Here is a 25,936-nt window from a genome sequence, read left to right on the forward strand (position 1 = left end):
GAGTTTTGTTCTGTTTATCCAAATCCTTGCAAAAAGGGGCTATGAGTTGATTTCCTGTGTCTGTCTCACAAAAGATATTTGAAATCCAGGCAATTTGTTTTCCATAGCAAAGCTATTGATAAGCTCATTATTGAATTGATTAATGAACTCTTGACCCATTGTTTAGAAACCATGAAGAAAAATTAGAGGCCAATTCTTTTTGTAGCTCAGTTGGATTTTAGTCTAGTTTGGATAAAAAATAATTTGCTATAAGATAGCTATATGGAGCAACCTGTGTGCATTATTATCTTGATTTGACAATGCCAAGTTGTACTCAACATAATGGTCAAAGTACTTCACCATGTCCTTCAGTGCAATGCAATTGTATGTGAAATGAGCAAGGGTGTTAAATTATCTGCCAGTGATTTTGTTCTCTGAATTTAGTTCAGTCATGTAATGATACTGGGCTATGATATATTTTTAACGTTTCAATGGAGTATTCAAGTTCAATTTTTCTCAAAGCAGTCGATATGTCTGAAATAAATGCGCAGATGCTGGAAAGCAGGATAATTACTCATTTTAGCCCTATAGTGTTTATTTAGAATAGAGTCAAATGTGTTTTGTTTATAAACGAGAAAGAACCTCTGGTGTACTTTTTGATTAAAATAATCAAAGATGAGTTAGGTATATACGGGTCATATGGAGGTGTAGTGCTAGAAATGGGAGGACCTAGATCTGTAGCAGAATTTTTTTTTCTGAATTCAGATTCCAGAGAGAGCTGTTAAAAGATAGAAGTCTATAAGCTGCTCTTTCTCTCTCGCTCTCTGAAAAGCCTTTCTGCAAAGACTCTCTGGAACCTTCACGGCTGTTACCCAAGCCAGAACAAGTACATCTGAGATTGCTGACCATATTTAAAGTGTATTTAAAGTGTATTTTAAGTCTTTAAGAGAAACATTGCTTATTTGGAACGGATTTAGTAAAGGGAATGCAATGGCCTGGTGGTATTATCGCTGGACTATTAATCCAGAAACTCAGCTAATGTTCTGGGTTTGAATCCTGCCACAGCAGATGGTGAAATTTGAATTCCATAAAAAATACTGGAATTCAGAATCTACAGATGAGCATGAAACCATTGTCAGAAAAACTTATTCTGTTCACTAATGTCTTCCAGGGAAGGAAATCTGCCGTCCATACCTGGTCTGGCCGACATGTGATTCTCGAGCCATAGTAATGTGGTTGACTCTCGACTGCGCTCTGAATAAGGGCAACTAGGGATGGGCAATAAATACTGGCCACCCAGTGATGCCCATGTACCACAAATAAATAAAAAGTTGGAAATTAGAATTGTTTCCTTTCATTTAAATATTGCTCAACTGTTAAAAGTTAAGCTACTTAATTTTGTTTGAGCTTTGTAAACTGTGCTGTGAATAAAGCTTGTTTTTATAGAAGAACCCTAATTTATCTAGAATAAAGCATCTTATCCTCACATTTATGTCAAAACACTCACAATTTTTGGGATCTAATCAGACTTCACAATATATCTTGGGGTTCGGGTCCTGCCCCAAATTGCTAGCACATACCTACTCATTCCCTTGTTGGTCCTCCATTTCATTTCTTATCTTGTATTTAGGGGCAACAAAATAGCACTGCAGCCTCACAGAACCAGGGACCCAGGTTCAATTCTGACCTTGAGTGACTGTCTGTGTGGAGCTTGCACATTTTTCCTCTGTCCACGTGGGTTTCCTCCAGGTGCTACAGTTTGCCCCCACAGGCCAAAATATGTGCAGCTTAGGTGGATTGGCCATGCTAAATTGCCCTTAGTGTAGGTTAAGATTAGCGATGGCAATTCCTGGGGTTACAGAGATAGGGTGCAGAGGTGGCCTGGGTAAGATGCTCCTTTATAGAGTTGGTGCAGGCTTGATGACTAAATGGCTGCCTTTGACACTTTAGGAATTCTGTCGTTCTACACTTTGCTGAAAACTTCTTGTTTCAACTTTGGTTTCTGTTATTTCCAAGGAACAATTAAGGTTTAGTTAGAAAAATCAAACCTCTTTGAATGCAGTGAGGGTTGTGAAGACAGACTAATCATGATCATCATGATAGTGATTCCATAATCTCAGATGTTAGAAGGTTATGTTTAGTGTGTTATCCAAGCATTGTAGCTGCTGGTTGGCTTGCATTCAGTGTGTAAAGGCCTTTCTTATATTCAAAGGAAAGATTTGCATCTATGTAAAGCTTTTAATGATCAAGCGACATCTCAAAGTGCTTTACAGCCAAAGTGTTGTCCTGGTTGCAATGTAGGAAATGCAGCATCCAGTGTGCATGTAACCTTCCACAAACAGTAAATGTGCCAGTGACCAGGTAATCTGTTTTTGTAATCATTTTTGAGAAATAAATATTTTCAAAGACACTGCACATTAACTTCCTTGCTTTTCTTTGGAATAGTGCCATGGGTTCTGTTACATCCACCTGAGCTGGCAGATGGCCCTTTGGTTCAACGCCTCATTCAAAAGATTCTCTTTCAGCACTCCTTCGGCCCTATGAATGTCAGCGACTAGACAATTGAATATTCCATTGTTGAACTTCGAAAAATGAGATTTAATTCATGAACGGGAGAAAATAATATGGCTTTAAATTAAGCAACACATTCAAGGAAATATTGTGTTTGTGAATATCAGCCCATGGCAAATGATGTGCAAAATAGAACCCAAGGGATTTTGTTGTAAATGAGGTATAAACCCTTTCTTGGGAAACAAAAAGCCTTTTGCTTTGGCTGTAATGCAAGGACTTTTCAAACTTAGAATTGAACTGCAGTTATAGTTTTCGATTTTGAATAATGATCTTAATTTGAATTTATTTGCAGTTGGACAAATAAAATTTGATCCACCGATGCGGAAAGAAACAGAGCCTCATCATGAACTTGTAAGTAAGGTTTTCTTACCTCACTTGGATCTTTTGTTCTAAAGAAGCTTACACTAAATAAACATTCTGGAAAATGGCAGGTTACCAGACTCTCAAGTGTGATGTGACTTGAAAGGCTGAAATACAGTGTATCACAGATCTTAATCGATGGGAACCATTCCAGTTTTTCTGAAACCTGTTAAGGTTTCAGCTGCAAGCTCAAGATGACGATGAAGACTAATCCCTTAAGCTGTTTACTCCCATGTGTGTCAAGCAGTACAAATTTACACCAAATTCTGTTCTACAGATTTATTTTTAAGGTGCAACCCAAATAAAGGAAGTGCACACTGCCTAATCCTGCTTTGTGAGACATTTCCTGATGTTTACTTGCAACTTCAGAAGTAATTTCTACTTTCAAATACGATAGTCATGTTCACAATATTATTCAGTGTCATTTCTACAAAATTAGAACTAAAAGAGCCTTGAATTAGAAATATCTGGCCTCAAAGGCAAGTGTTTGGTTCTAAATATTGGTGTTGCCTATGGTAGTATGATAGTAATGTTCAAAACAAACCCAATAAAAAATGCTTTCCCTTGCTTTGTTTCTTGGGCTTAACATAAGTAACAGGTTTTTTGGTCTTTATCTGCTGAACAGACCAACTCTGGTGGTTTTTTGGACAATTCAGAAGAGATATACTACACAGCAAGACCTAATCTGGTATTTTTTTTACATTTCTGTCTGTCATTTTCAGGTCTTTCTTTCCTGTCAATCGTTGCCTCTTAAATCCTCACCCTGTCTTTTGTGATTCTTTCATAGGAAATGCAATGCAAGAAACCTATTCAATTACTATTGTGCAATTCTTAGGCTTTATTTTGCAACTGCTGGAATCTTTATAAACTGGATAACTAGAAATAACATTTGGGAACTTCCACGTTCTTGCATTACCATGCTTATTTATTGTATACTCTTAAGACTGTCATTGTATTGCATCAGTAATCTCTACTTTGTGGTCTTCTTTTGGAATTTTATTTGAGAAAATAACCAATCCAGGTGAATGCGAAAATGTTGCAAGCAGTAAACAATATATACTGAAAGCATCATTTACTGGCTTGTGATTTCCATTTGTTTGTCTTTTACAAGAATGCATTATATTTATTAACTAGGAAGCAACACAACTTATATTCATATCACGGCTTTAACACCTTAGATTGTTTGAAGGTGATTCCCAGGACTATTACTGAACAAAATTTATACTTAGCCACACAAAAATATTAGGATAAATGATCAAAACTTGGCAAAAGAGGGTTTTATTGAACATCTTAAAGAGGAGAGTGAGACTAAGAAGTTTAGAGAGAGAATTCCAGAGTTTGAGAGCCTAGGCAGATGAAGACACCACTAACAATGGTGAAGTGATTAAAATTAGGGACGTGCAGGAAGTCAAAATGAGAGGAATGCAGAGATCTCTGAAGATTGGGAGTGGTTATAGAGATAGGAGGGATGAAGCAGTGGATGAATTTGAAAACTGAAACGAGAATGAGAAATAAAAATGAGTTCCTGCCAAATTGGATGGTAATACAGGTTGGAGAACATTGGGTGATGAGTGAATGTGACTTGGTGCAAGCAGCACTTAGGATGAACGCAGCATAGCTTTGGCTGAGCTCAAGTTTGTGATGCAAAAAATGGGATGCCAGGTGATTGATTTATTATCCAGGGCATCGATGGGTATTTGAACAGCAGATAAGTTGAGGCAGGCAAGCTGGTGCAGTTAATGAGTTAAAAGTGAATGTGTTTGAACATGTAGGTGGTCAGAGGCTTCTTTTGGGGTCAAGTATGACACACAGTTCACAAAAGTACAGCCTCAAACAGTTGCCAGGAAGAGGGATGGTGTTGTGGCAGTAAAATAGGGAATTAATTTTCTGGTGGCAGGTATTAACCAAAAAGATGTTAAATAAATTTAACTGTTTAAAATCTAGAAAGCATTATTATTGAAATTGTTACACTATAGAAAGTTGACATATGGCAAATGGAAATGATGTGCTGTCATCTCATTTAGTATTAATTTTAGCTAATTCTAATACAATTTTTGTTCGTATGCATTTAACAGTCCATTTAACAGTCTTCTGATTTCACAAGAGTATTTCAGTATTGCTACATAACTGTTGATGAGAGGAGCTGCTGATTAAAATACCAGCTGCTTATTATATAATATCCACTCTTGTTTAAGATTACATTGATAAACATCTTGCCTGCCAGTGAGTGGAGTAAGTGTTGAGTGCGTGGTTAAGGCCTAATATTTGATTCAATGTTTGACTTCAAATGTTCAGAGTTTGTCATTTTACTCAGAAAGGATAGTAGGACTAGGGGGCATAGCCTCAAGATAAAGGGGGGGGCAGTTTAGAACAGAGTTGAGGAGGAACTTCTTCACTCAAAGGGTGGTGAATCTCTGGAATTCTCTGCCCGTTGAAGTGGTGGAGGCTGCCTCGCTAAATATTTTTAAGACGCGGGTTGATGGGTTTTTGTTGAGAGAGGGGATTAAGGGTTATGGGGAGAGGGCGGGAATGTGGAACTGAGCCATGACAGATCAGCCATGATCTTATTGAATGGCGGGGCAGGCTCGAAGGGCTAGTTGGCCTACTCCTGCTCCTATTTCTTATGTTCTTGTGTTCTTAATTCTATGGATAATTTAACACTAGAGTGTTGAGCACCTAAATGTTGTTTAACCTATTACTGTAGATTCTACAACACATTTTTCACAACAGACAACAAAGCATATTTTTTTCCCCAGTAAGGGCAGGAAATGCAGGGAATGTTCAGGTATGGCAGCATCTGTAGAAACAGAAATAAAGTTAATGTTTCAGGTCAATGATCTTTCACTGGAACTGGCAAAAATTAAACAGGTGAAATGGGACAAAGTTGGGAGAACAAATGGGAAGACAGAACAGATTAAATGACCAAAAAATGTTTGTTGTACAAAGGGTCAGAGGGAGTGATAATGAGATGAGAAAGAAACAGAAGATGTTCTGAGGACTAAAACAGAAAATGCTGGAAAATTTCAGCAGGTCTGGCAGCATTTGTGGGGAGAGAATAGAGCTAATGCTTCGAGTCTAGATGACCCTTTGTCAGAGCTCTCCACAAATACTGACAGCCCTGATGAAATTTTCCAACATTTTCTATTTTTGTTTCAGATTTCAGCATCCGCAGTACTTTGTTCTTATCTTAATGTTCCTAGTGGAGGTGTGAATGGGTGAATGGTGAACAGCTGTCACCTGAAACCGAAAAACAAGGTTAAGACTGAAACATGCAAAGAAAAGGGAACAAAGTGGGAACAGAGAATAAGGACTGAAATTGTTAAACTCAATGGCTCTGATTTTACCGGCATGGCTATCTGAGGTTGTAAGATCGTGCCTGAGGTTGTAAGATCGTGCCCAAGGCCAATGCGGAATGCAGGTCTGTGAGCCTTGCCCACCCTGATTTCAGGGCAGCCATGCCAGTAAAGTCATACAACATAGAATATTACAGCACAGTACAGGCCCTTCGGCCCTCGATGTTGCACCGACCTGTGAAACCAATCTAAAGCCCACCTAACCTACGCTATTCCAATATCATTCATTTGTTTATCCAACGACAATTTAAATGCCCTTAATGTTGGCGACTCCACTACTGTTGCAGGCAGGGCATTCCATGCTGTTACTACTCTGAGTAAAGAACCTAACTTTGACATCTGAGCTATATTTATCACCCCTTAATTTAAAGCTGTGTCCCCTCGTGTTAGCCATCTCCATTCGAGGAAAAAGGCTCTCACTGTCCACCCTATCTAATCCTCTGATCATCTTATATGCCTCGATTAAGTCACCTCTTAAAATTCTTCTAATGAAAACAGCCTCAAGTCCCTCAGCCTTCCCATCATACCAGGCAACATCCTGGTAAATCTCCTCTGCACCTTTTCCAATGCTTCCATCCTTCTATAATGCGGCGACCAGAATTGTATGCAATACTCCAAGTGCAGCCGCACCAGCGCTTTGTACAGCTGCAGCATGACCTCATGGCTCCTAAACTCAATCCCTCTACCAATAAAAGCTAACACACCGTATGCCTTCTTAACAACCGCTGTCAACCCGGATGCCAACTTTCAGAGATCTATGCACATGAACACCGAAATATCTCTGCTGAACCACGCTACCAAGTAACTTAACATTAACCTGGTACTCTGTATTCCTGTTACTCCTTCCAAAGTGAATCACTTCACAGTTTTCCGCATTAAACTCCATTTGCCACCTCTCAGTCCAGCTCTGCAGCTTATCTATATCCCTCTGTAACCTGCAACATCCTTCCACGCTATCCACAACTCCACTGACATTAGTGTCATCTGCAAATTTACTAACCCATCCATCTAAGCCCTTATCCAGGACATTTATAAAAATGACAAACAGCAGTGGCCCCAAAACAGATCCTTGTGATACACCACTAGTAACTGAACACCAGGATGAACATTTCCCATCAACCACCACCCTCTGTCTTCTTGCAGCTAGCCAATTTCTGACCCAAAAGCTAAATCACCCTCAATCCCATGTCTTCTGCAATAGCTTACCTTATCAAACGCTTTACCGAAATCCATGTACACCACATCAACTGCTTTATCCTCATCCACCTCTTTGGTCACCTTCTCAAAGAACTCAGTAAGGTTTGTGAGGCACGACCTACCCTTCACAAAATTGTGCTGACTATCCCTAATCAAATTATTCCTTTCTAGATGATTATAAATCCTATCTCTTATAATTCTTTCCGAAACTTTGCCCACAACAGAAGTAAGCCTCACTGGTGTATAATTACCAAGGTTGTCTCTACTCCCCTTCTTGAACAAGGGGACAACATTTGCTATCCTTCAGTCTTCTGGCACTATTCTTGTAGACAATAACGACCTAAAGATCAAAGTCAAAGGCTCTGCAATCGCCTCCCTAGCTGCCAACAGAATCCTAGGATAAATCCCATCTGGCTCAGGGGACTTATCTATTTTCATACTTTCCAGAATTGCTAACACCTCCTCCTTATGAACCTCAATCCTGTCCTGTCTAATAGCCTGTATCTCAGTATTCTCCTTGACAACATTGTCTTTTTCCTGTGTGAATACTGACAAAAAATATGTGCCTCTCTTTGGATTCCATGCACAACTTCCCACTACTGTCCTTGATTGGCCCTAATCTTACCCAAGTCATTCTTTTATTCCTGACATACCTATAGAAAGCTTTAGGATTTTCCTTGATCCTACCTGCCAAAGACTTCTCATGTCGGGACCAATGAGTCTGTGAAAGGCTGCCTAATCAAAAGAGGAGATAAGTTCACATTGAACTTCATTGGTATACTGCGGTTTTTTATTTCAGATTTCCAGCACTGCAGTACATGGCTCATCTGTTCACATATAGAATTCATCCATGATCAAGTGAATGGCCACAACTTGCGAGAGCAGTGAGAACTTTATGACTTAGTCTTTGAACAACTGCAAACGTCTTGTAAAGGATGCTGACTTCTGCATTATATTTTTGAAGTTAAAATTGAAAAAAATGTTTGGACGTCTATAGGTACATTCTGTGCTTTTTGGCAGAGTTAAGAGTTTATTGGAGTGCGTGAGTAGCTTGGTTTTGAGGACAGCCTTTCTGATAATTGAGAGTTTGCAACTAGAGATCCTGGGTTTTTTGAGAACATGATGCAAAAAGAAACAAAGTGATGGCTGGGTTCATAATATGTTGCTAACCCAACGGCAACGATGACTGAAGAAAATTGGGAAAGTCACAAATAACTGTTTGTGGAAAGGGAATTGCTAGATTAAATTTCATATGCCTAATTTGGATTCAGTGGTTTGCCAGTTTGTTTTGAGATGTCCTTTGGGAACGCAATTCTTCTGGTGTGAGTTTCTTCTGGTTTTATGAAGTAGATACGATTTTCCCAATATTATTTTTCCCGTAAGGTCACCAAGACATGAAAAAATAATCTGATGAGAACAGCACTAAATAAAACATTTTTAAAAAATCTTGAGAAAAATCAAACGTCTAAATGTACTTGCTGTGCAAAGCAAAAATCAAATTTGAAATGTTCACGCAGTCAACACCTAAACTATTCTAACACTAAGTGAGCATGGTACAAAGCAAATAAATTAAAGCAATGATTCCAGCAGTGTTAAATGGTATTTGAAGAGGTTTTTTTTACCCCACTACGATATTCAAGAGAAGCTGTTGGTCACTGTTGACACATAGAATTTAATACATTTTCTGATATGATTTTATGCTTCTGTAATGCTTTATTTAAAGGGGAAGGCAGCAAACATTCAATGGTATCTCATATTTGTAGAGTTATTTCTATTGTACTTCTCAAATATATTGTCACTAACCTTGACTGTTGTTAGTTCCAGGGAAGTGTTTATCTTTTTGGGCTGTTAGGCACTGACAATGAAACAAACACTATTAATCTAATAAGTTCAGAACAGCCATTTTTCAGTAATCATTTACCATTTGTAAATTTAAATTCTGATCCTGTGGGCTATCTCCCGTTTTTCTGTATTCAGCTTTTTTTATTTTTAATTTTTTTTTGACTTAAAAATCCTTTATCTGTTTGGTTTTGAGGAAAACATATTTCAAAATTTACAATGTTTTCCTCCTGGCTCTTTTAAGAGGGAAACCACTCCAAAAGGTTGAGTTTTCACTGACTGTACTGAAAAGGGCGGTTTTTTTTTCGACCAGTTGAAACATTGAGGACGTGTAAGGGCATGTTGTGATATCTTCAGACTGACCTCTGATGCATTAAAACTTTAAGAAATACTGATGGATGAATAAACTTACTGGCAGCTCTTGGAAACTCACTCCCAGAGGTGTAAACGTGTCTGTTGCAGATCAAGGATTAGCACTTGACTGCGTCTTCACCATGTAGTAGTTAGTGTTTTGATGCTGTTAAATCTCACATTAAGAAAGAATAGGATTGGATTTGAATGTGATGCCTCATGCTGCTGATCAACATGCTAACACACACTGCCTAACTTTATTTGAATAAGGCATAAGAAGGCAACCAAACCCCATTAAATCATACTTGAACAAGCAGGTATGTCATTACAGATGTTAGGGGAGATAATAGGAGAGAGAAACTTTGGGGCAAAGGTACTGGGGAGATAGAAGGCTGAATGCAACATAATGTTTAAAACAAAACATGGTCAAGTTTAGGCAGACGTTTTTCATGAAATCTTTCTGAAACTTATTAGTTGTTTAAGGTCTTGAAAATTACTAAGGGCCTTGTGTAAATATGTGCAAATGAGAAAGATTGAGTTAATGTTAGCTGCAAACTATCTTCTGATTTCATTTTGACCCCATTGCAGAGCACTCAAATCATTTGCTTGTTGATATCCCCTTAAAAATAAAGTATTGCTTAAGTTCCAGGCTTGTTTGTTTATTTCTTGTCAAGTGTTTTGAAATGATCTCTGTTAATGATCTTTGTCATGATCTGGAAATGTGGCTCATAGCTGTGGCAATAGATGTGTTGTGGCAGAAAATAGCCTGATAGTTGGGATAATTTCTTTGGAATTTTCTCCAGCATTTTCCCTTTAATTGGCTTTTCAGGCTTTAGTCATCAACATGTTAATGCTAGTGATCCGAATCTTTCAACTCAGCGAAGAGTGAAGAACTTTCTCAGCTGGTTGCTGTAGGAGTTGATTGTAGCACGTGAAACTTGGAGCTTGAGTTTGTGTCACCAAAAGAAATTCCTCAATTTGTAAAGTGCCTTTTATGTAACCTGAGCCTACAAAATATCTTGAAGTGTAGTCACTGTGGTAGTGTCGGAAATATAGCAGTCTGTTTACTCAACAGGTCCTGCAAAAAAGTACTTGAATAAATGTCCCGATATTGGCCTTTTAATGTACCGATTGTACATGTAAATACTAAACAATCAGCAGCAAGCCTCCTTCATTTAAAAAAATGCCGTACTCCATTCTTCAAGTTACAAAGCGAATGCTCAGAATGGACCAGGCAAATCTAAATCCATTCCTTGCCTACTCCAAAAACCAAATTCAAAATCCAATTTAAGGTCCCTATAAGAGAGACAAACAAGGTCCAAGCTAACAAGACAAGGCATTACACCCCATCTTGGGCTTGTCTGATACATGATCTTAGCCAAAGGGCTGAGGAGCGCAAACCTCCTTCACTCTTGAGTGAGTTAAAAGGGATAGAATACTGGCACATGAAAGTATGTTGTTGATTAAGATTGAAGTGCTACAGTGTGAATAATCTTGATGGGGAAAGTGTGTTTATGGGGTGAAAATGTGCCTGTTGTTGGAGGAATTCTGTACCATGTGATTCAATTATCCTTAATGCAACTAAACTTCCATCATATATGGTTGATTTCTTGAAGTTCATCAGAACAACCTGCCTCATAATAACTTCTCATAAATTACGGAAAATCAAATTTATTGTTTTGCCAATGAATTTCTTTGAATATTCTAATAGCTGCAAAATTTAGGACTTGCAGCTAATTTCTTTGCTTCACCAATCTTCTTGCAAATCTATTCTGTCTAACATTGAATCATTCTTATATGTTATAGTCTTAACACTTTATGTAAAAGGGCCCTATGTTTATAGTAATTGTAATTGATGTCAATCATGTATTTGCAACATGTCTGTTTTCTTCTAACCTGCAGGACCTACAGCTAGAATATGGCCAAGGACCGCAGAGCTGTTATTTATTAGGTGGAAATAAGTAAGCATTTTACACCTAATGCTGCTTGCTTTTATTTTTACTGAAATGCTAGTCTACATGATCTTAAAATGGATATTAATAGTCATTTATAAATTCATATTATTGTATATCAAAAAGTAGGATTGTATTTCCCTTTTTCAACTTTAGGGGAGATCTCATTGAGACGTATAAGATGATGAATGGGATGGATAGGATAGAGGTGGAGAGACTCTTCCCGCTCAAAAAAGACAGTAGGACTAGGGGGCACAGCCTCAAGATAAAGGGGAGGCGGTTTAGAACGGAGTTGAGGAGGAACTTCTTCACTCAAAGGGTGGTGAATCTCTGGAATTCTCTGCCCGTTGAAGTGGTGGAGGCTGCCTCGCTAAATATTTTTAAGAAGCAGGTTGATGGGTTCTTGATAAGAGAGGGGATTAAGGGTTATGGGGAGAGGGTGGGAAAGTGGAACTGAGCCACGACAGATCAGCCATGATCTTATTGAATGGCGGGGCAGGCTCGAAGGGCTAGATGGCCTACTCCTGCTCCTATTTCTTATGTTCTTATGTAAGTGTGAACATTGAGGATTAAGTTGATTGCAAATCACATATCTTCCTAAATCACCAGCAGAAATATTTTAAAAAATCAGCTGTATTTTCATTTTGTGTGCTAGTAGGATACTAGCACCCAAAGTGCTTCACAATCAATAGCCATTTTTGAGGAGTAGTCACTTGTACTGTATCAAGTGTTAGTCAATTTTAGCACAGCAATGTCCCACGAACAGCAGCAAAATAAGTGACCAGTTTTATCTATTTGAAGTTATTGGCCAGGAGCAAATTCCTTCATTGTTTGGATAGTGCTTTGAGATTTTCTGGAACTCCGAAAAGGCAGAGGGGGGTTGATTTGATGTCACGTCCGAAAGATGGTACCATTGACAATGAAGTGCTAGCTATGCAGACATACTTTTCGTGCTGAAGTTCTACAGTAGAGCTTGAAGCTACAAACTCAGCTGATTTCAAATTGTAACTTGTTGCAGGCAGTGGGAAACTGACAATTTCACCACATGGAATATTTTTTGATGGTTAAAATGTATTACTTGTAAACTATATATTGATAGTTAACTGAAGTGTGTCATTTCTATATAGTCTGTAGCTGGTTTTGATTAAATCATGCCAGTGAAAAACTAATAGTGTCATTCCATTATCTCTATAGCTGATGCTTCTTTATATATCTAGAAATATACTTAATTCCCTTTTTTAAAAAAAAATTGCAATACTGCATCTGTGTGAATAAACCTCACACGGAGTGGAGTGGGGGGGGGGATGTGTGTGTGTGTTCCGCCACAATACTAATAAATAATACTATAAAAACAGATAGCAAGAGCTTCTTTAGATCCTTAAATAGGAAAAGAAATGAAATTGAGCGTTAGTCCTGACTGAGAATGGGGATTTGATAGATAATAAAGAAATGGTGAATTAAATGAATAGATATTTTGCTTCTATCTTCACTGAAGAGGACATAAAAAAACATTCCAGTTATAGCTGTAAATCAGGAGATAGAGGGGAGAGAGGAGCTTGCTGAAATTACAATACAAGGGAAACTGTACTGAGCAACTGAAAAAGCTGGAGACTGTCAAGTTTTTGGGTCCAGATGGATTTCATCCTGAGATTTTAAAAGAGGTGGTTAATGAAGTATTGTGTGTTTTGGTGTTAATGTTCCAAAATTCCCTAGATTCTGATAAGGTTCCATCACACTGGAAAAATAGCAAAAACAGCCCCTCTATTCAATTAGGGAGGGAGGCAGGAAACCATAGGCTAGTTAGCTTGACGTCTATCCTGGGGAAGTTGTTGTTTTTATTATTTATTTATTAGTGCCACAAGTAGGCTTACATGAAGTAACTGAAAATACTCTAGTTGCCACACTCGGTAACTGTTTGAGTACACTGGAGAATTTAGCATGGCCAATGCACCTAACCGGCACATGTTTCAGGCTGTGGGAGGAAACCGGAGCACCCGAAGAGAAACCCACACAGACAAGGGGAGAACCATGCATACTCTGCACAGACAATCACCCAAGCTGGGAATTGAACCCAGGTCCCTGGTACTGTGAGGCAGCAGAGCTGATCACTGTGCTACCATGTCGCCCAGTTGACCATTAAGGAAGTTATAACTGCGTGTTTAGAAAACCATACGATAATGGGAAGTTGTGTTCAACCAATTTATTGGAGTTCTTTGTGGCTCTAACATGCTGTGGATAAAGGGAAGCCAAGAGGAATAGTATGCTTGGATTTCTGTAAGACATTTGATAAGATACACTAGAGGTTAGAAGAATGAGGGGTGACTTTATTGAACTATATAAGATTCTGAATGGTCTTGACAGTGGATATGGAAAAGATGTTTCCTGTTGTGGGTGAGTCTAGAACAAGGGGGCACTGTTCTAAAATTAGGGGTCACCCTTATAGGATAGAGATGAGAATTTTTTTTCTCTCAGGGTTGTGCTACTTTGAAACTCTACCTCAGAAGGCAGTGGATTAGAGTCACTGGCTATCTTTAAGGCAGAGATAGATTCTTGTTGGGCAAGGGGAACAAAGGCTATCAGGCGTAGATGGAAATGTAGAATATAGTAGATGGAAGTGTAGAATATCAAAGCACAAATAGATCAACCATGATCTATTTGAGTGGCGGAGCAGGCTCAATGCGTTGAATGGCCTACTTCTATTTTGTGTGTTTGTATTAAAAGATAGAAAGACCAGGTGAACTCCTTGAACCTAGTTTTCAGTTGTTTGCGCTGGGCATTTGACTTCAGTTTCAAATGGAGCTTTTGTAATTTGTTAAATGTGCTACTTTTAAGTTTTTTTGGCACTACCTTTTTAGGCAACCGTTATTTTAGTGGGTTGCACTTGAATTTAAAGTGGCAAATAGCTGCAATATTTATAACAGAATGGAACTGACGGGGCAGCTTTTTCAAAGAACTAGCATAGGATGATGTGTCAAATGGCCTCCTTCTGTGCTATATTTGTCTATGATTCTAGAAAAACATGTTGCCCCAGTGAAATTTAGGAAGATGGTCCCGCTGTATCGTCTAATCACTAAAAACTTATGGTCATTTTTCTCTTTTTTTGAAGACGTATGTGACTGTCAATCATTTTTGATAAAGGCATAAGAAGGCTATATTTTTTGCAATTACTGTTTAGTTTACCCTGTAATTAAGGCCAGGAAAGAAAAGTTTTGTATTATTTTTACATTATTAAAACATACACCTGGTGACAAGATTGTGGCCCACCTTTTCGGATTTTCATTTTGATGTGATCTAGTTTCAGTAGTGTGAAGACAGCAAGCTGGTATAATCCCAAATGCAAATATCAGAGAAAAAAATCAGTTGGGATATGGAAGGAGCTGCTGATTCATTACCCTCCATTTTGTGCTGTGAAAAAAGCCAATTTCATCCACATATCTTGAAGATTATCTCAAAGGATGTAAATGAGCAAGTAAACAGTGTCTAATGTCTAAATTACTTTTGTGCATGTCAGTCAGTCATGATGTGGTTTATGTCGATATGTCGATATGACTTTTTTTAGTAAATTTATTTCTGGCTTAACTGGCTGCAAACTTTTACAGCTCAGGGCAAGTCATTACTTTTCCAAAAATAACAAATTACACTGATTGTGAAGAAATTGAATCCAAATGTAAATTATTAAACTGGAAACCCTGTAAAAGCATTAAATCTTGCCTGCCCATGTCGATGTAGAACCATAGAACATTACAGCACAAAAATAGGTCTTTTGGCCCTTCTTGGCTATGCCGAACCATTTTTCTGCCTAGTCTCACTGACCCTGCACCTGGACCGTATCCCTCTACACCCCTCTCATCCATGTACCCGTCCAAGTTTTTCTTAAATGTTAAAAATGAACCCACTTCCACCACTTCATCTGGCAGCTCATTCCACACTCCCACCATTCTCTGGGTGAAGAAGCCCCCTCTAATATTCCCTTTAAACTTTCCCCCCTTCAACCTTAACCAGTGTCCTCTAGTTTTTTTTCTCCCCTAGCCTCAGTGGAAAATGTCTGCTTGCATTCACTCTATCTATACCCATCGTAATTTTATGCACCCCTATCAAATCTGTGTTTCCTAATCTTTAAAAATAACTAGTTAAAAATTCCCAGTTTGTTGACGGGGTTTAACTATCTGCGTAAAAGCAAAATGCTGCGGATGCTGACGATCTCAAATTAAAAACAGGAAGTGCTGGAAAAACTCAGCAGTTCTGGCAGCTTCTGCGGAGAGAGAAACAGAATTCGAGACTGGATGACCCTTCATCAGAGCTCTTATTTCTAATGTTTACCCTTACAAATTTAAATCCCTTAAAACTAACTCTGGGTTCCTGTAAACTCCCATTAATTTTTCCTTCAATTTTATCAATTATAGCTCCAACTTATAAATCTGTTCCTCTTATAGGGTGATTTCCTGCATCCTAATTGTATTGAAATATACATTTATTGCACTATTCCCACTCTGGCTTGTTATTAGAAATTGGAAGTGGAACGCTTAATGGTTCTATAGACTTCAAAAGCCTGGGTGGTAAAACAGTGAACATAGGAACAGGTGAAGATCATTTACCTCCTCAAGCCTGTTTTGCCATTCAGGTAGTTCATGGCTAATCTGTGACCTTATTTATATACCCACCTTTGACCCATATTCCCTAATGCCTTTGGTTAACAAAATTCTATAAATCTCTGATTTTAGATTAAGAACATAAGAAATAGGAGCAGGAGTAGGCCATCTAGCCCTTCGAGCCTGCCCCGCCATTCAATAAGATCATGGCTGATCTGTCGTGGCTCAGTTCCACTTTCCGGCCCTCTCCCCATAACCCTTAATCTCCTCTCTTATCAAAAACCCATCAACCCGCTTCTTGAAAGTATTTAGCGAGGCAGCCTCCACCACTTCAACGGGTAGAGAATAAGAATTATTAAGAATTGATCTATTACCTGCCATTTGTGCTAGTGAAATTTCTACCACCATTTGCATGCAAAATGATTCCAAATGTTATGACTGCTCGCTTGACTGCTCAGTCAGCAGAAATAATTCACTTTCATCTATCTACCCTATTGGTCCCCCTTAATGTTTTGTGAACTTTGATCAAAACACCCATTAACCACCTAACCTCCAGGAATGCATTTTTTTTTGTGTTAACTCTTCTCATAACTTAACCCTTGGAGTCCAGGCATCATTTTGGTAAATCGATGCTATATTCCCTTTAAGGTCAGTATATCTCTCCGAAGGGTGTTCAAGATGTGGTGCCCAGAACTGTCCGCATTACTCCAATTCTGCTTTGTGTAGCTATGGCACAACTTTTGCCTCCTCGTATTCTGGTCCTTCAGATATACAAAACAATCTTTTTGATTATTTTCTGAACTGTCCACTCTATTTTAATTATATGTGTATGTGAACAATTGACATCGTCTGACCACCTCTTGTTAATGTATCATTTTCTACTGTTTAACCATTGTTCTATATTAACTTTCATTGATGCATCTACCTAATCGCTCAAAAAAAACAGTAGGACTAGGGGGCACAGCCTCAAGATAAAGGGGAGGCGGTTTAGAACGGAGTTGAGGAGGAACTTCTTCACTCAAAGGGTGGTGAATCTCTGGAATTCTCTGCCCGTTGAAGTGGTGGAGGCTGCCTCGCTAAATATTTTTAAGAAGCGGGTTGATGGGTTTTTGATAAGAGAGGGGATTAAGGGTTATGGGGAGAGGGCGGGAAAGTGGAACTGAGCCACAACAGATCAGCCATGATCTTATTGAATGGCGGGGCAGGCTCGAAGGGCTAGATGGCCTACTCCTGCTCCTATTTCTTATGTTCTTATGTTCTAATCTAATTTCAGTGTTTAAAATGGCCTAGCCCAGAAAACTACTGCCCAGAATGACTGTTAAAATTACCTTAGTGTTGGAACGTTTGGAAGAATTGTATTATTTGCTTTTATTTCTGCAAACGGTTATTGAATACCAATCTCTTTGACTGATGCAAAACTATTTTGCTAAATGTATATACTTTTTCTATTTCATATTAATCTTTGTTTCTAATGCTAAACCTTCATGATTCATGGTAGGATCCTTTGCCATTTTCTCCCTTCCTGTCTCAAAGACATTGACTCCTGGTCAGAATAAGGTGAACTGACACTCTTCAATGTATCTTTAAGTTGCCATTCTCCATCAGTGAGGGTTGACAGTCCTTATAGTCACATATAGGAACATTACAATTGTGTGAGATTGTTCCATCATCTTGCCATGCTTTTCAGAAGAGTGATTAGGTAGTGATTTGGAGCAAAAATCCTCACACTCCAATTCCTGAGATGAACAAACTCAGCACCCACAAATCTGGAATCTTCTAGACTGTATACCTACTACATATATTTACCAATTGAGCTGTTGGGAAGGCCTCTTCATAGAATCAACATGATTACATCCACATTTTCTAGTATACGTGTAATTTGTGGATTGATGTTTGCTCACTACTGCCCTAATTAAAAACAATGAAATTGCAAAGCCGAAAGCCACAATGATTAATAGTTTGATTCTCATAATACTGTGCGTACTAATGATATTGAGTTGCCACTGAAAGGTGTCAGGTCTTGAATGATAGTGACTGGAATTTAACGAGAAGCGAAAAGTGAGTAAATGAGTGGATGTGGATTCAAAGTTTCTAAGCAAAACCATGATTATTGTCAGAAACTGGGAACCAAACTCTAGACAAATCAGTTAAAGGTTAAGCAACATCTTGGACAATGTATGTGTCTTTTTTTTCAATACTTTATGAGGTGATGTCTTGTGTCATTGCTCAGACACAAACAGAATTCATATGTAACTGCTTTTCTTAATGTCTTGCATGCACTCTGTTTCGCACTCTCTCTTCCTCTTTGCGTAAAGTTGTATATCCCTTTTCCTCCGCTTCTATTTGTCCCATTGTGTCTGTTGCATTGTTTTTATTTGTTGACTTTGTATCCTACCATACTTTTCAAAGCTAGAGCATGCTACAAGATAAGAACCAACATGGACATTGAAGAATGAAGACTTCAGCTGGGCCTTATGGGTTAGTGTTGAAGGAAAATTTAGGGTGGGATTAGCTCAAGAATGACAAAGCCTGGCCAGAGGGGGAATTGGTAAGCTAAGGTATGATTTTATATCCAGAGCTTAGATGGTCGTCTTGTCATTATTGCAATGGATCCAGAAGCGTGACCATGACCAGTGCTGCTGAGACATGCAGATGAGAGAAATTGGAGACCAAGCTTGAGTGGATGCTGAGAGTGGGACCAACACCTCAGATCTGATGGTGAATTTGACAAGAACTGAGGTTCAAAGTCAGGAAGGGATGGCCTGGATGGCTCAAAGCTGAGGTGTGTGAAAAATCAGCAGCAGATCAGCTGATATGCTGAGCAGTGATCCTGTGTTTTATTTTAGAAGCCACTCCTTCACTTTCAACTGCAAAACTTAGCAATCAGCTGATATGTATTGGTTCCTAAATTGAGCAAGCCCACTGGTTTCTTTTTTGACGCCTGCCTTTGAATTGTAAGTTGAGAAAGTGGTTAAAAAGGCATATACCTTCATAAATAGATGCATAGAGTTTAAATGCAGGGAAGTTGTGCTCAAACTTAGTCTGCGAAAAGAAAATGATGAGCATGATTCCAGGGATGAGGGACTTAAGTTACCTGAATAGTTTGGAGAAGCAGGAGTCCTTGAGAAAGGAAGATCAAGAATAAATTTGATTGAAGTGCTAAAAATCATGCAGGATCTATACAGAGTAGGTCAGGAGAAGCCTTTCTCATTGGTGATGAAGTTGACAACCAGAGGAGCTAGTGTGAAGTGATTGGCAAAAGAACCAATAGGAGCATTTGGAAATCTTTTCATTGACAGTGAGTAGTCCGAAAGGGAGTAATTATCAGCAGTTAGCTTAACTTTGGTTGTGAGAAAATTATTGAACCAATTGAGGGACAGTAGAAACCTTCATTAGGAAGGTCATTGGCTGGAATTCTTGGTCGTTCATGCTGATGGAATTCTCTGGTCCTGCAACAGCGCACCCCTGTCCACATGCGGGTTTCGATGCTGTATGGGGTGACATCAGTGGGAAATGCCATTGACAGTGGTGGGACCAGAGAATGCAGCAGCTAATGAACAGCGCGCTGCCTTCCACTGCCAGAAAACATACAGATGGGAGGCTGGAAAATCTCGTCCATTAATGTCAGCCTGGATTAATTAGTGGAAGTCATCTCTGACCCACTTGATTTGCGGTTTTGAGGAAGTGACGAGACAGCAGATTTTAGCAAGGCTTTAGACAAGAACCCATATGGCAGACTAGTCAGAAAAGTAAAAATTAATTGTGATTTCAGGCAGAGTGGCAAGTTGGTCCAAAATTGGGTAATAGTTGATGGGTGTTTTTGGCGAGCAAGGCAAGAGGGTCTTGCAGGATTCAACACTCAGTTCTTTGCTTTTTGTAGTTTATGTTGATGAATTTGACGTGAATGTAGGGGGCATGATTAAAAACAAGTTTGAAGAAATTACAGAAATCGGCCATGTAATTGGCAATAAGGAAAAAGGCTGTAGACTGTTTGGGAGATATAGATGGTCTAGCCAGTTGGGCTGAAAAGTGAATTTAATCCATAAAAGTGTTAGCTAATGTGTTTTGGGAGGTGAAACAAAGCAAGGGATACACAGTATGTGGAAGGATATTGAGTACTGTGGAGGAACAGAAGGACCTTGGAGTGCATATCCACAGATCCTTAAACAGATAGCAGGACAGGTTGATAAGTTAGTTAAGAAGGACTGTTTTTATATGGCATGCTTTCTTTTATAGCTGAAGCATATAAGAGCAGAAGGGTTATGCCAGAATTGTATATGACTCTATTTCAATACCACAGCTTGAATACTGCATAATAATTCTGGTCACCACTTCACAAGAAATATATGATTGCACTGGAGAGAATGCAAGGGACATTTACAAGGATGTTACCTAGGGCAGGAAGTTGGGACGAGCTTGGGCAGATCTTTGCCAACAAGTATGGATGCAGTGAGCCAAAAGGCTCCCTTTTTTATGATTTCTATGAAAGGTTGGTGAAGGTAGATGGAATCGTGACTTTCAAAAGGGAACTGGATGAGTACTTTGAAGGGAAAAAGTGTTAGTGTTATAGGAAAAGGGTGGGGGAAGTTGGGAGCAGTTCAGTTGCTCTCGCAGCACCTCCATCTGTGTTAGCACTTTGATAATTGTCTCATTTGATATCTTGGTAACTTTCTCACCTGAGTCCAAAGTTGTGGATTCAAGTTCCACCTTAGAGACTGGAGCAAAATCTAAGCTCATTAACCAGTGCTGTACTGTCTGAGGTGCCATTTTTTGGATGAGAAATTAAACTATTTCTTCTAGGGGAAATATAAAAGATCCATTTGGTACTATTTGAAGGAGGGCAGGAAAATGTTTGTTGATGTCCGAGCCAACACATTTGATCCCTCAGCCATCATGATTAAAACAGATTATCTGCTCATCATTATCTTGCTGTTTGTGGTACCCTGCTGTTTGCAAACTGGTTGCCACGAATGCAAATGTGACTGTGCTTCAAAAGTGCTTCATTACTGTAAAGAGCTTTGGGATCACTCAGTGTCCTGAAATGAGCTATATAAATGCAATGAATACAAATATGAATGAATTAGCTCGATACCTGAAATCTACAAGTCCAGGCAGTGGCGAGTGTTCAACATATGCAACGGTTAAGATTCATGAACAGTTATAAGTAGTTATAAATCAATTTTTCTGTTTATATATCTCAGGTAGATGAACTAAAATGAACAAATAATGTCCTTCATGAGTATGTCATGACTCTGATCCAAAACTGATTGGACCTGTGGAGACTTTGTTTCCCAATTTAAAAGAATGGACTGGAACTTGGCTCTGGACCTCAGTTCTTGGTCACAGCAGATCAACTCTCTACCGAGGAGTCTCCTTATGAAACTTACTGTTAGGAGGCAGGAGCTTGATGAGATAAAAGGACAGCTGGCAAAATTGACAATCAAGTAGTATACAATTTGTTGGAACTGGGGCATTAAAGCAAGCTCAAGAACATTTCTAGTTGATCAGGAAAACTGGAATATGTGTTTTGTGTCTAAAGATGAGAGGAAAGGTGAGACTGTTACAGATGCTATGACCTTCATGATTGGAAAATTCGCCTGGAGGACTTTCAAACTATTTTTGGGAGTTTGCAGAGACTGATCTATTTGGTATCTCTGGACACATTTTCTCAGCCAATGAAACTGACAGTTTGAAACCTGGATGGTCTTTTAGACTCCCTGTGAATCCTCAGGTTTTTCTAATCCAACAGGTAGATCAATAGATGAGATAAAAACAGAATGAGTGAATGCTAACCTCTATTGGCCATACACATTATTGTTCTTGGGCAGTGTGGTGATGAGCAAGGACGGGAAATATAACGATGAAGTTTGTGTATTAAATTTATAAGAGAATTATGGAGCCATTCAGAAATTGGATTAACAACCCAAAAGATGGAATGTCAGAGTTAATATACACTGGAATTTAGCATTAATGTGAAGTAACCTGGCATGACTATTAAGCAAAGTGAAGTGAGTGTTAATCTGTTTTATTGTGGCATCAGTTTAGAGTTGGATTTCAGATTACATTCAAACTATAACAATAATAAAGGATGCAAAGTGAAACAGTTTCACACTGAGACTCGGAGCAAACAAAAATCCCTTTTATTTATGATTATTTCAGAGTACTGAAGGAAAGCTAGTTGATATATGAAGCATTACTATTTCTAAGGGCATCCATAAACACTGGGTTGGTAGGTACCTGTAGTTTGGAAACAGGCTAATTAGAGGTCCTTATTTGGAGAGGATAGCAACCAATCAAAAGTAACTTTAGAACCTTTAGTCCAGGTAAAATAATCAAATAGAAAATTTAGGGAGAACCTGAGGATGGACAAAATGGCAATTTTGTAACAGCAATTGCCATTGACTCAGAAAGGAACAAACTTTCCTGACCAGCCTTCTTGTCTTATTTGATAACATAACATGTCAAATAGATGTTGGAATAGCCTATCTTGAAATGATGAGTTCCTAAAAACATTTGATCGAAAAGTTACTCATTAAACTTGAAGTGACAGGAATCCAGAGGAAATAATATTAAAAATAAATTTGCTGAAGACAAAGAGCAGGGCTTGTTAGTTAAGGAGTAATGTTGAGGGGACTTGATTGCTCCATTTATTTGTGTTAGAACCCTTACTCATAGAATTGTAGAATCATACAGTGCAGAAGGAGGCCCTTTGGCCAATCAAGTCTGCACCGACCACAACTCCACCCAGGCCCTACCCCCACATCCCTACATATTTTACCCGCTAATCCCTCTAATCTATGCATCTCAGGACACCAAGGGGCAATTTTAGCATGGCCGATCAACCTGACCCGGAGTGTGGGAGGAAACCGGAGCACCTGGAGGAAACCCACGCAAACATGAGGAGAATGTGCAAACTCCACACAGACTGTGACCTGAGCCAGGAATCGAACCTAGGTCCCTGGAGCTGTGAAGCAGCAGTGCTAACCACTGTGCTACTGTGCCACCCCATTGTTACTACTGTTTAATTCAATTATTTGCATTTAGAAATATGGTGGAAATGTTAGATGTTGCCTAATGAGATGGGAAATTGAATCTCAGAAGATCACTCAGGAACTGCAAAATGTAACTGGATGGAAGGGTTTACGTTTGAGAAGTGTAAAATACTACACAGAAAAAAAAGGCTGGTGTTAATACTGTTGAGAATGAGTTTCAGGCACGGGCTGCAAAATTCAGTCCCGGAACGTAGCCCCACTGGTGTTGGAACTAAAAAAGTTGAAAAACTTCAGAAATATCAACTAGACTTCTTCCAGCCACTTCAGGTGTGGCGCACACAGTTGGCAGTGGTGCAAGGATGCTAGCCTAGCTGTGCTGTGCATGCATCAGAAGATTGTGGTCCCAGCGTCCGGAAGTGCATGAATTACCATTTTGGACCTTGTGGGTCCTGTTACCAACCTTGCAGTCGTATGGATGCCATGATGAGGTTGTGTGGGTGGGCAGAATAAGAAGTCTCACACCAGGTAAAAGTCCAAATGGTTTATTTGGAATCATGAGCTTTCGGAGCATTGAAGAGACACTCAGCTACGTGAGGGACTCCTTACTAGCACTATTTAAAGGAATTGCCAGGGATCTTGCAAATGTCCCCTGTCATTTGCAAGGCTGTTTTTTCACTGTTTCAGGGTGAGTTGAAGTACTGTGTTATGTGCCATTAGGGCGGTTTGGAAAAGTTTTAAATTCATAAGAGTGGTACTAGACTTTGACAAATAGGTCAGAGAAGGTCAGTCAGGAGAAAATAAATTTACAGTCCCCTTTGGGCTGCAGCACAGCAGGGACATGGAGCACAGAGTGCAGGGGAAATTGTATGTGGAGCAAGGTGATAGGAGGTGATCTCTGTTGAAGGCCTTACCTAGAGTAATTCAGAGAGCATTTTTCCTACCTTCGTTTCAGCTAGTAATAGTGTCTGAGGAAGCTATCTTTCACAAATGAGGTAATTGCTGAATTATGCCACTTCCTCCATTCAAACCTGTGGTCACACAGCAGCGCAAAGGATGTTGTTTCCCTTAATTTCTATGCCATAGAGAGAAGATGGCGTTGCGACAGGATTGCCACAACTTGCTAGAGAGAGGTGTGAGGGGAGAGCAAGTGGTTTTGCCAGGCTAGCAGAATTTCTACTGGTGCATAGTTTTATTGATTACTCACACATGGCTAGGCAGGCCCAACATACTAATTGAGAGATGTACTGCAAAAGCTACCACTTCACAGGCATGCAGTTGGTGTGCAACCATGCTCAGAATAATAACACTGCCACCAATTCTGGCAGCACTTACATCATGTGCTAGTCAGTTGCACCTGTCATCTTTGGACCACTAACAAACCAGAGGTTGGACACTTAGTAACTAGGGCTATCTGCCCTATACCTGGCTCATGACTCCCTTCACTACCTGTCTAGATTACATGCCTACAGTGAGTTCCTTGCTATCACCAGAAACATGGTAGACCATGCTACCGGCATTCTGAAACAATGATTTGAAGGTGCCCTGGTGAGCATCTCCAAATTTGTGGTGAGCTGCTACAACCTCATTCACATTAGAGCACAGTCCTTATGACAGACCTTTGGATGACACCTTGGAAAAAGAGGCAGTTGAGACCACTTGGCTCTGGGTGAGTCTTCTGGGGGCCAGCAATTCAAAACTCCAGTTCCCCTAAAATCTCAACTTCACAATTCTCCACCTTTCCAAACCTCTGTTGTGGGATATCACAGCATTCTCTTGGTCAAAATCCTGAAATAGGTCCCCATTAAAAAACAATGTTACCACTTTATCCAGCAATATTTTGTGTGCACAGCTGAATTATTCACCCTTTGCATTCCATGAGTGCCTGGCTTTTGCCTGAACTAGTGCTCCTAAGCTGCAGAACGGCTGTCAGAAGATTGCTAACTTGCAGTGAGGGAGACTTTAGGTGGACTTGCAGTACACTCAAAGGCAGCTCTGAGCCTTTAGGCCCTAGCTTCAGACTGCACAAGCAGGACATGAGTAGCAGCAATCTAGGCAGATTGGTTGAAAGGCAACAGCAAGGCCACTGGTGGAGCATTAGTCATCCTGAGAGGGGGCAGCAGGTTCATGCTTCATGGTGCCACTGCCACTCCTTTGGTGTGCCTCTGCAGTCCTCCTGGTACTGTTAAAGCACAAAATGCTGCTCTGCAATGAAGATCTTCAATCTCCTTTGAACATGTGGATCTGCAACCAGCATGTAGCAATCTGAACCTGCATGGCAACAAGCTTAGATCTCAATCCAAGTTTCCACTGCAAAACTCAAAGATTGGGTAGATTCTGCCTGTTCTATAGTGGAAGCAGAGACGACTGCCATCTGACTGCATTTTGACTCGCCCCACATGTCCTGTCATGGGTTGGCTGATGGTGAGAAGGGCAATCCCTGTCAGAACATTAATGCATGCCCAAAGTCTGTGTGCCTCCGCCCGCTGCCCTCAAATTAGCTGTGTGTGGGTGGGAGGTGGTGGGGAGAAGAAACGGCCCAAGCATTGCCCAAAGCTCTGAGCCAAGTTGAATCCATGCTCTTTGTTAGCAGCAGTCCTGTTGGCAGGCCTGTCCTGTACCAAACATCTGTGACCACAGCTCTAGTAAGCTGGCACAGGCGCTACCCTTTAGCCTGGCTAGAGTCCACAGTATCTGGTAACTCAGCACATGCAGATCACAAGTCTTTACTACCATCTTAATGTGTACACATTGCC

General features: G+C 39.7%; 1 protein-coding gene across 12 annotated transcripts in view; it reads left to right on the forward strand.

The window, feature by feature from the left end:
- The window catches only part of LOC145350833 (mitogen-activated protein kinase kinase kinase kinase 3), a 309,442-nt gene that overhangs the window by 194,786 nt on the left and 88,720 nt on the right, over positions 1-25,936 (forward strand). For 7 of the 12 annotated variants that reach the window (XM_080200175.1, XM_080200176.1, XM_080200178.1 and 4 more), the window contains 3 exons: positions 2,843-2,901; positions 3,536-3,598; positions 11,553-11,611. In XM_080200175.1, coding sequence (XP_080056301.1) covers positions 2,843-2,901; positions 3,536-3,598; positions 11,553-11,611 — 181 coding nt within the window. The remainder of the gene's footprint in view (positions 1-2,842; positions 2,902-3,535; positions 3,599-11,552; positions 11,612-25,936) is intronic. The other 5 variants (XM_080200179.1, XM_080200183.1, XM_080200186.1 and 2 more) reach the window with 1 other exon arrangement.

The sequence above is a fragment of the Carcharhinus amblyrhynchos genome, chromosome 12 (genome assembly GCF_965287045.1).
Source record: "Carcharhinus amblyrhynchos chromosome 12, sCarAmb.v2.hapA, whole genome shotgun sequence".
Lineage (NCBI taxonomy): Eukaryota > Metazoa > Chordata > Chondrichthyes > Carcharhiniformes > Carcharhinidae > Carcharhinus > Carcharhinus amblyrhynchos.